Source organism: Lipotes vexillifer, unplaced genomic scaffold, assembly GCF_000442215.2.
Source record: "Lipotes vexillifer unplaced genomic scaffold, Lipotes_vexillifer_v1.1 scaffold1342, whole genome shotgun sequence".
In the NCBI taxonomy this organism is placed as follows: domain Eukaryota; kingdom Metazoa; phylum Chordata; class Mammalia; order Artiodactyla; family Lipotidae; genus Lipotes; species Lipotes vexillifer.
The window spans coordinates 320804-331970 of NW_006786109.1; the positions used below are offsets into that span (position 1 = coordinate 320804).

The 11167-nt window shown below is 35.5% G+C and overlaps 1 protein-coding gene across 2 annotated transcripts in view; it reads left to right on the forward strand.

Moving 5' to 3' along the window:
* TAF4B (TATA-box binding protein associated factor 4b) overlaps nucleotides 1-11167 on the forward strand; it is a 110546-nt gene that overhangs the window by 32716 nt on the left and 66663 nt on the right. For both annotated transcript variants that reach the window (XM_007458394.1, XM_007458395.1), the window contains exon 9: nucleotides 370-472. In XM_007458394.1, the coding sequence (XP_007458456.1) occupies nucleotides 370-472 (103 nt within the window). The remainder of the gene's footprint in view (nucleotides 1-369; nucleotides 473-11167) is intronic.

The window sequence follows — 11167 nt, forward strand, 5'->3', positions numbered from 1 at the left end:
TTCCCTACGTTTGGAAGTCAGTCTTACAAATAAAAGAGGTTTTATGTATTTTTTAAATCTACCAATATAAAGGATATATTATTAACATGTTTCTGTCACCTTTTCTGCATAATATTTTTATAATGCTGGTAATTCTCTAGCCAATTTGAGGACTATATAAAAAGAAATGGGAGAGGTCTTAATTTTATGATTTCTTGTGCAGGGAATAAATTCATTGTCATGTTTGAATTTAAACATAGTTCTAGGGCAGCTTGAAATTTTCTTTGATTATTCTATATGCATTGAAAATAACTTGTCCTGAATTTTTCCTAATGTAGTGTGATTGCTTTTTTTAAATTTTACCTTTTCTTTCTTCTTTTGATTTTATAGCTTCCATTCTAAAGCAGATTACCCTGCCAGGAAATAAAGTTCTGTCAGTTCAGTCATCTATTCAGAAAAACAAAATAAAAGAGAATGGAACAGCATCCTTCAGGTAAAGAAATTAAATAGTTAAAACTTGGTCTGTTTTAAGAAATTAATATTTTTTAAAAAACAAGAAAGGGATGACAGAATAATACTTATATAAAATAAATTTAATGATGCCTTTTTAAAAAGCTAACAGTACCTTATTGAATATAATTTATAAGCAGTAAAGTGCACAAATCTTAAATGTAGAGCTCAATGAATTTTGACAAACATATGCCTGTGTAATCATAATTCAGACCAAGATGCTGAACATATCCATCATCTCTATGCTCCTTTCAAATCAATGACTTCCAACCCTTGCCTTTGGCAGCCACTGTTCTTATGTCCATCACCATAGGTCATTTTTGTCCATTCTTGAACTTTACATAAATGGAAAATTACATTATCTACTCTTTTGCATTTGGCTTTTTTCACTCAGCATTTTTTTGAGATTTATCTACATCATTTTGATTATTAGAAGATTGTTCTTTTGTACTGGTGAGCAGCATTCATTGTCTGAGTGTAAATTTGTTTATCCGTTTTCCTGTTGATGGACATTAGGATGTTCCCAGTTTTTTAATGATTCTATATAAAGTTGCTATAAATATTTACATACAGATTTTTATGTGAACTTAGGTTTGATTTCTCTGTAGTAAATATCTAAGAGTATTATTGCTGGGTCATTAGGTAAGTATGTGTTTTACTATTTAAGAAACTACCAAAGTTGTTTACTTTGTTTACTTTGCATTCCCACCAGCAGTGATGAGAGTTCCAGTTGCACTCCAACTCTGTCAGTACTTGTTATTGCCAATTCTTTTGATTTTTACTATTCCAATAAGTGTATAGTGGTTGTTATTATTGTCATTTTAATTTGCACTTTCCTAATAACTTAAGATGTTGAGCATCTATTCTTATGCTTATTTGCTATCCTTATACTATCTTCTTTGGTGAAGTGTGTATTCAGATCTTTTGCCCATTTTTCCTTTGAGTTGTTTTTTTTCTTATGATTGAGTTTTTAGAGTTCATTATATATTCAAGATCCAAGTCCTTTGTCACATAGTGGTTAGGAAGTATTTTCTTTGTGGTGTGTTTTATCATTCTTTTACCAGTGTCTTTCACAGAGCAAAAGTTTTTAATTTTGCTGAAGTCTAGTTCATTAATTTTTTTCTCTTATAGGTTATTCTTTTCATGTTTTGTCTAAGAAATGTTTGTGTAACCCAAGGTTTCAAAGGTTTTCTTCTGTGCTTTGTTGTAGAAGTTTTACAGTCTTATGTTTGTCCTTGGATTGATATTCTTTAATTTCTACCAGTTGATTACTTAAAAATCAGTGTGTGGTTATTCTATTTTCTTTTTTCTCTATCTTCTCCCATTTTTAGTTGCATTATTTGTCACAATATATAAATATTTGTACATTAGTCCTCCTTCCTCATCCCCACCTATATTTTAGTTGTAGTTCTACTTTTATATTAAAATGCTTACCTTCAGTCTGTTCTCTGAAGTTTTCCTAGTCATCTCTTGTTTGGATGAAATTAATTGAATGTAGTCCATACTTTGATCTACCAGGACAACCCTTATTTCATCCTTATGCCTGCCACTAGTTCTCTGGTCTCTCTTCTGCAGTTTTTATTCAGTCTCCTTTTACCCAAAGCCTTTGAGGTGGGGGTGAGTGGGTTGGGAAATTGGTCGCAATAGGACAAGAAAGTATGCACTGGGAATTGTTTTCCTTTTTCACTTATTCTTGTTTTGAAGTTTGGGTATTCTTTGTCTTCAAGTTATGCTGAGGCTGTGGTTTTTGTTGTTCTGTATTGTTTTGGGGAGTAAATGTTGGAAGATGGTGACCTAGGAAGTCATCATTGTCTTCCAGTGCAGTGAGTTTTGACAAAAGGCTAAATTCATGTACCCAGTACCTCAGTCAAGATACATAGAATACTTTCATTACCTCAGAAGCCTCCTTTGTGAGACTTCCCAGCCAGTCCCCCCATTATACCTTAGGCAGCCACTGATTGGCTTCTTATCATTGTAGATTTGTCTTTCCTGGGGTTTCAAATCAATAGAATCATATAATTTGTATTCTTATGTTTGGTTTCCTTTGCTCAGCATAATGTGTTTGATATACATGCAGTGTTGTTGCATGTATTAGGAATTTGTTGCTTTTCATTGCTGAGTAGTATTCCACTGTATGGGTCTACTGCATTTGTTTGTACTGAATTGTCTCTTTATCCATTGGTGGACATGCAGGTTGTTTCCAGTTTTGGGCTATTATGAATAAAGCTGCTAGGAACACCTGTATCCAAGTCTTTGTATGGACATAAGTTTTCCCTTTACTTACATAAAGATATGAATGAAAATGCTGAATCATTTAGTAGGTGTATGTTTAACTTTATAAGAAGCTGCCAAACTGTTTTCCTTTGTGGTTGTACCATTTACAGTCCTACCCGCAATGTATGAGAATTTGTTCCATATCCTTGCTAACAATTGATAAACTGCAGTTTTTAAAGTTTTAACCATTGTAGTTGGTATTTAGCTGTACCCTCATTCTTCAGTATCTGCGGTGGGATTGGTTTTAGGACGAATTGCAGATGCTCAGGTTCTATAGTCTGCCCAGCATATCTGTGGTTCTGCATCCTTGGATTCAACCAGCTGCAGATCATCTACTACTGTGTGTATTTACTGAAAAAAATCTGTGTATGAGTGGACCTGGGCAGTTCAGACCCATGTTGATCAAGATGCTGAGTGTATTTTCATGTCCTTATTGGCCGTTTGTGTAGCTCCTTTTGTGAAATGTCTGTTCAAATATTTTGCCCATTTTTAAATTGAGTTATTCTGTCATGCACTTTTTCTTCATCTATTTAAGATGGTCATTCATTTTTTAAATAATACAATGTATTGTGAATTACACTGATTTTTAAAAAAATAGTTTGAATGTGAGTATTCCTGAAGTATTATTATCCTTTTTATATATTGCTACATTTGATTTGATTAATATTTTAAGGGTTTTATATGTATGTTCTTTAGGGATACTGGTGTATAGTTTTCTGTTCTTATGGTGTCTTTGCCAGATTTTGGTATGTGGTTATGCTGGTCTCAAAAATGAGTTGTATGATGTTTTTCCCTCTCCTTTATTTTAAACCCTTGAGTAGAAATTATTTCTTCCTTAAATATACGAATGAATTTACCCTTGAAACTAAATAGGTCTTTTGTTTTCTTTGGGGGGAAGGTTTTGGGTGTTTTTGTTTTTTTATTTATTTGTTTGCTCTGGGTCTTAGTTGTGGCTTGTGGGCTCCTTAGTTGTGGCTTGTGGGCTCCTTAGTTGAGTCATGCAAACTCTTAGTTGCGGCATGCATGTGGGATCTAGTTCCCTGACCAGGGATCGAACCCAGGCCCTGTGCATTGGGAGCATGGAGTGTTATCCACTGCACCACCAGGGAAGTCCCCTGGGGGAAGGTTTTGATAAGAAAGTCAGTTTCATCTATAAATGATTTTCTCTGTCATCTTAATTTCAATTTCAGAAAGTTGCATTTTTTAAGGTTTTTGTACATTTCATCTTACTTTTAAATTTATTGAAATGAAACTGTGCTTTCTTTTCCTTTTAATATTTGTAGATTCTTTAGGGTAACATAGTATCATGCTTTTTTTTTTTTAAAGGATTTTGTGTATTTTCTTAGTTGACTTTTTCGGGCATATAGCTATTCATTTTATTCCCTTATCCTTTTAATATCTGTAAGATTTGTAGTAATACTCTCCCTTTTCATTGATATGTTTTTTTCAGCTTTGTTTAGTGTTTTTAGAGAGTTAACTTTTGATTTTACTTTTTTTAAAAATTAATTAATTAATTTATTTTGGCTGCACTGGGTCTTTGTTGCTGCATACAGGCTTTCTCTAGTTGCGGCACGCAGGGACCACTCTTTGTTGGGGTGCACAGGCTTCTCATTGCGGTGGCTTCTCTTGTTGTGGAGCACAGGCTCTAAGCACATGGGCTTCAGTAGTTGTGGCACGTGGGCTCAGTAAGTTGTGGCACCCAGGCTCTAGAGCGCAGGCTCAGTAGTTGTGGTGCACGGGCTTAGTTGCTCACCGGCATGGGGGATCTTCCCGGACCAGGGCTTGAACCCGTGTCTCCTGCATTGGCAGGAGGATTCTTAACCACTGTGCCACCAGGGAAGCCGATTTTATTGTTTTTATCTGTTCATCTTTTGTCTATTTTATTGACTTATAAAAAATATTCCTTTCTTTTCCTTATGTTGGGTTTTAGTTGCTTCTCATTTAAAACTATAAACCCCCTAAGTACTGAGTTAGCATCCAGCCAATTATAGTGTTTCATTTTCATTTTTGTTCATGTCAAAATATTTTCTCCTTTTCCTTTTATTTAATAGTACAAATATTTGGGGCTTCTCTAGAGATTTTATTCATTTTTTTTCTAACGTAATTTTGTCCTGATCAGAGAGTATACACTGTAAAATATCAATCTTACTAAATTTGAGACTCTTTATTTTGGTCAAACTTGATGAATATCTCATATGCCCTTGGAAAAAATGTATTACTCAGTTTGGGGGAGTAGTTTTTTGTAAGTGCCATTCTGGTGAAGGTAGCTAGTAGTGTTTATATCTATTTCCTGGCTTTCTTTTTTTGGACTAGTTCCATCAGTTACTGAGAGTGGGTATTAAATCTACAACTATGCTTATAGATTTATTTTTTCCTTTAGTTCTGCCAGTTTTTACATTAATTATTTGAAGCTCTGTTATTAGGTACACACAAATTTATAATTGTTATGTTTTTCTAATAAATTGGCCCTTTTATCATAATTACATGTCCTTTTTTATTATTTTTTAAATTTTATTTATTTATTTTATTATTATTTTAAAAAAAATTTTGACTGTGCTGCGTGGCATGCAGGATCTTAGCTCCCGGACCAGGGAGCTGGTCCCCTGCAGTGGAAGCACAGAGTCTTAACCACTGGACCACCAGGGAAGTCCCCACATGTCCTTCTTTATTTGAAAATATTTCTTATATTGCTCTGTATTTTATCTGCTGAATATAAACACTTCAGCTTTGTTACTGTTTGCATATTCTTTTTCCTTCCTTTTTTTCAACCTACATTTGTCTTTGTATTTAAAGAGTGTCCTTTATACATTGCATATAGCTAGGTTGAGCTTTTCTTATGAAATTCAACAGTTGTTTCTTTAGGTTAATATTTTGCTATTTTATTCATTTGTTTTTTGTCTTTTAGGGTAAGTGATTATTATTTTATATTTCATTTAAATTCCTCTGTTGGCTTCTTATCTATATCTGCATTTTTTTGTTTGTTTGATCAACAGGGATTACAATGTGCTATAACATGTATTTTTAGTATACACTCTATTTGGAGTTAATATAGTACTACACATAAAATGTGTGAACTTTGCAACAATATAAGTCCATTTACCTCACTCTCCTGTGCTATATATTTTTATTTTCATATGTGTTACATCAGCATGCATTATAAATGTATGTATGTATCCACAGTTTTATGATTTTAGCTTTAAAGTCCTTTTTTTTTTCTTAAAATATTCTTTCTTTTCTTTAAAACATTCCCAGTGCTCTTCTTTTTTTTCTGTAGAGTTCAGTTTTCAGTGGTATTTTTTCCCTTCAGCTAAAGAGCTTCCTATAGCATTTCTTGGTCTGTAATTCTGGTGACAACTCTTCTGTTTTCCTTTTCCTGAGAACTATTTTTGTTTACCTTCCCTTTAGAAGGGTAGGTGTTTTTGGTTTTTTTTTTTCCAATTAGAAATTGTAGGCTGACCCAATCTTCTTTACTGTGAAGACTTAAAGATGTTATTCCATTGTTTTCTGGTCTCCATTGTTTCTGATGAAAAGTCAGTTTTCATTCATATCATTATTCCCATGTGTACACTGTTTTTTTGTTTGTTTTCCTCTCACTACTTTAAGATTTTCTCTTTGTTTAGGTTTCAGCACTCTGACTTTGATTCAGTCTGACTCTGTTTATGGTTTCCTTTATATTTCTTCTGCCTAGGTTTTACTGAGCTTCTTGGATCTGTAACTGTTTATTTTTCTTTTTCCTAAGTATGGAAAATGTTTCTTCAGATTTTTTTTCTTGGCCCCATTATCTCTCCTGTCCTTTTATGAATCCAATTATATATGCATTAGACTTTGATATTTTCCTGCATATACCAAGGCTCTGTTATTTTCTTTGATCTTTATGCTCCTTTAAATCTGTCAGCATATTTGTATGCTTCCTTAAAAATCTTTGTCCGCTAATTGCAACATTTGGCTCATTTCTGCCAACTTTTTTTTTTAACTCTAAGTCCCATTTTCCAGTTTTTCATACGTCTTATAAGTTTTCATTGTGTTCAGAACATTCAGTGACTTTCTGTTTTTTCACATATCTAGTAATTATTGACTCTGGATTCAGTTATGTTCCTGAAGACTGATTTTTAATTTAGTAGACTTTATTTTAGTTTAACTTGACTGTTCTTAAATTCCAAACTTAGTCTTTCTTAGGTTGAGTAGCAGCTGAAATATTCACTGGGTTCTTTCCCCTTCCTATTGCTGTTTTGTTAGGCTGCTGGGGTGTCCCCTGGGGCATATGTAGTTCTTCCATCAGTCAATGATTAGGTCTGATTTATATGCAGATTTGAGGGATTACTGCTCTGTGGAGCCTTACATTTTGGTGTATCTTCCCTAATTGTCCAAGTGCTCTTTGAACACTAAAATCTGTCCTCTGACACCAAGAATACGGCTGCACAGGCTGGAGAGTGCTTTCAGGCCAAAAGACATAAACTCACAAATTTTACCCATCGTTGTTACCATATTTCAAGGGTTGACTTCTTTCCAGTTTCTGGTTGCCTTTTTCCCATTTTTTAAAGTGGTTGCCTTTTTAAAAAGTTGTTTGTTGATTTTGTAATGATTAATTAAGCTACTCTGTCATTACCAGAAACCACACCTCCATTTCTTTTTTAATAGATTTTTGTTCTCTGTTGGAATTATCCTCTGCATTCTTGAACAATTAGTCATAGTTATATTAAAGTTCATACCTAATATTCCCAACATCCAGGTTGTCTGTAAGTCTGTTTCTGTTATTTGGCTTTTTAGTCCTATTTCTTGGTATGAACTTAGTAATTTTTGAGTCAGTGTCAAATATGTGTAAAAAATAATTATAGGAGTTTTGCATTAATTACCTCCAGAAAGAGAATTTATCCAGTTTGCTGGTTGGCAGGAGAGGAGCAGATTGCCTTCATCTAGTCAGTAACTGAATTCAAATCTAGGCTGTAATCTTTCCAAGACTCCATGTCCCTTTGGTTCTCCCTGACTCCAGGATGTAGTACCTCAGGTATTTCAACTAAGACTTAGGGTACTTTTCTTTGCTGGATTGTGAACCCTAATTTTAGGATTTTCAGAATGGTAAATGAGCATTGGCTTCAACTTAAGATCATAAGCTACATTAATCCCTAACAAGAGAGTCAGCCTGACCTTTGAAGCTTTGAAGCCAGGGGTTGACTTCTCCTCTCTACCTATGAAAGTCCTGATGGTATCTTCTTCCAGTATAAGCTGTTTTGTCTACATTAGAAATATGTTGTTTAGTGTAGCCACTTCTATTAATTATCTTAGGTAGATCTGGATAACTTGCAGTAGTTTCTACATCAGCACTTGCTGCTTCACCTTGTACTTTTATGTTACGGAAGCAGCTTTTGTCCTTAAACCTCATGAACCAACCTCTGCCAGCTTCAAACTTTTCTTCTTCAGCTTCCTCAGCTCTCTCAGCTTTTGTATCAATAAAATTGAAGAAAGGTAGGACCTGACTCTGAATTGGGCTTTGGCTGAAGGAAATGTTGTGGCTGGGGGGGTGTTTTTTGCCCATGTCCTTAAACCTCATGAACCAACCTCTGCTAGCTTCAAACTTTTCTTCTTCAGCTTCCTCAGCTCTCTCAGCTTTTGTATCAATAAAATTGAAGAAAGGTAGGACCTGACTCTGAATTGGGCTTTGGCTGAAGGAAATGTTGTGGCTGGTTTGATCTTCTGTCCAGAACCACTAAAACTTTCTTCATATCAGGAGTAAGGCTGTTTCACTTTCTTATCATTTGTGTGTTCACTGGAGTAGGACTTTTAATTTCCTTCAAGAACTTTTCCTTTGCATTCACAACTTGACTAACTGTTTGGCACAAGAGGCCTAGCTTTCGGCCTATCTTGGCTTTCTGCAGGGCTTCCTCATTAATCTTCATCATTTCTAGCTTTTGATTTAAAGTGAGAGATGAGTAACTCTTCCTTTCACTTGCACACTTAGGAGGCATTGTTGGGTTATTACCTGGCCTAATTTCAATATTGTCATGTCTCAGGGAATAGGGAGGCCTGAGGAGAGGGAGAGAGACTGTGGAATGGCTGGTTGGTAGAGCAGTCAGAACACACACAACATTTACCTATTAAGTCGGCAATCTTGTATGGGCATGGTTTGTGGTGACCCAAAACGATTACAATAGTAACATTAAAGATCACTGATCACAGATCACCATAACAAATAAAATAATAATGAAAAAGTTTGAAATATTGCAGGAACTGACAAAATGTGACGAAGAGTCACGAAATGAGCAAATGCTATTGGAAAACTGGCTCTGGTACACTTGCTTGACCACCGGGTTGCCACAGACCTTCAATTTGTAAAAAACACATTATCTCGAAGCACAGTAAAGTGAAGTGCAATAAAAGGAGGTGTGCCTGTATAGGCACCGTCTTTTCTGGGCTTATCTATTCTGTTAATCTTTTTTTTTAATAACTATTTTATCTTACTGTTTAATTTATTTCCAATAGCATACTGCTCAATTTACTATAACTTCAAAATAAATTTTACCTCTGTTAAGGCATGTCTCCTACCTATCCCTCTTTATTTTTTTATTTCCTCTCCTTCCTCTACTTTTACACCCTCCTTCCTCCACTTTCATACCCCCTTCCCCTGCTCTTCTTGATTTTTTTTGCCATTCTTGGGATTTTGCTGTTCATATAAATTTAAGCATCAGTTTAAATTCCACAAAAAACCTCTGCTAGAATTTGACCAACATGGCCTTGAGCCCATAGGTCCATTGTCCTTCAGCTGATTTCCTTATAATTTTGAAACTTCTGTGAACATGATTTATGTCTCCATTTATGCATGCTTTCTTTAACATCTTTCAGTAAAGTGATATAATTTTATCTATACAGGTTGTACACCATTTGTTTTGTTTATCTGTTAGGTTTATTCTTAGGCACCTTTTTGTTGCTATTATAGGTAAAATTCTTGGTAATTGCCTTTTCTGTTCCTAGTATATAGAAATGTAGGTTGCTTTTTATTTATTTATTTATTTATATTTATTTTTGGCCACGCCCTGCAGCTTGTGGGATCTTAGTTCCCCAACCAGGGATTGAACCTGGGCCCACAGCAGTGAAAGCCCACGTCTTAACCACTGGACCACCAGGGAATTCCCTATGTTGCTTTTTTTAAAAAAATTATATGCCAACCCCCTTGTTAGGTTCTTATTTCTGATAATTTTTAAATTAGGTTATTTATGTAGACAGTGATGTCAGGAGTGAGATTAGAATTAATAGGTTGGCTTTTCTTTTTTTGCTTCCAGCACTTTAATAATGTCATTTCATTCTTTGCTGGTATGTATGCATGTGTTCACTTTCAAAGATAAAGCCTACAAGGAAAGGTCACCCCAAGCAAAGGAAACATCAACACAATTGGAATGCCATTGACTTCAAACATTGGGTGATCAAATATTCAGTATTAAAAACTCTCATAGGGCTTCCCTGGTGGCGCAGTGGTTGAGAGTCCGCCTGCCGATGCAGGGGACATGGGTTCATGCCCCGGTCCGGGAAGATCCCACATGCCGTGGAGCGGCTGGGCCCGTGAGCCATGGCCGCTGAGCCTGCGCGTCCGGAGCCTGTGCTCCGCAACGGGAGAGGCCACAGCAGTGAGAGGTCCGCGTACCACAACAACAACAAAAAACTCTTACAAAATGGTTAAAAATAAAATGTGGAATCACAAAAAATGAGCAAGTAACAATTATCTATTAAAAAATGAATACAAAGATTTGATAAAGAACCAAATAGGACATTTAGAAGTGAAAAATATAATTGTTGAGTTTAAAACCTCAGTGGATGGGTAAATCAGATTAAATCTGGTGACCCAAATTGAGTTTGCTTTACTCCAAAGATTTGTGACTGTGTCCCATAGGAACCAGAGATGACTATTGACTTGGGACCACGTTAGTACCTGTTCTAGAGAACCTGACTTGAGAGTTTCTCCACTTTAACAGAGGCCCGAAAACTAGTGCTAGCCACAGGCATTTGCCCCTGAGGCAGTTCTACTTTTAGAATGTGCTCAGTGCTTATTTTTACTGACACCTTTTTGACAACTTCTGTGCATCCAACACTGGAATGAAAATAAACTGGTCTAAGTTAGAAGAATGTCATGTAATTTCTCATGGGTAAATCTAGTCCAGTTAATGCCTGAAGAAAAAGTGTCACCATTAGTATTTTCTTTAGGTAGTTTCTAGCTTACTACTTTTGCTCATTTAGCTATTGAGTGCTTATGGCTTTCTAGACTTGTATATTGGAAAATAGTTTTTGTTTTTTTTTCCTGGCCGCACTGTGTGGCTTGTGGGATCTTATTTCCCCAACCAGGGATTGAACCCGGGCCCTCAGAAGTGAAAACATGAAGTCCTAACCACTGGACCGCCATGGCATTCCTTAGAGTAGA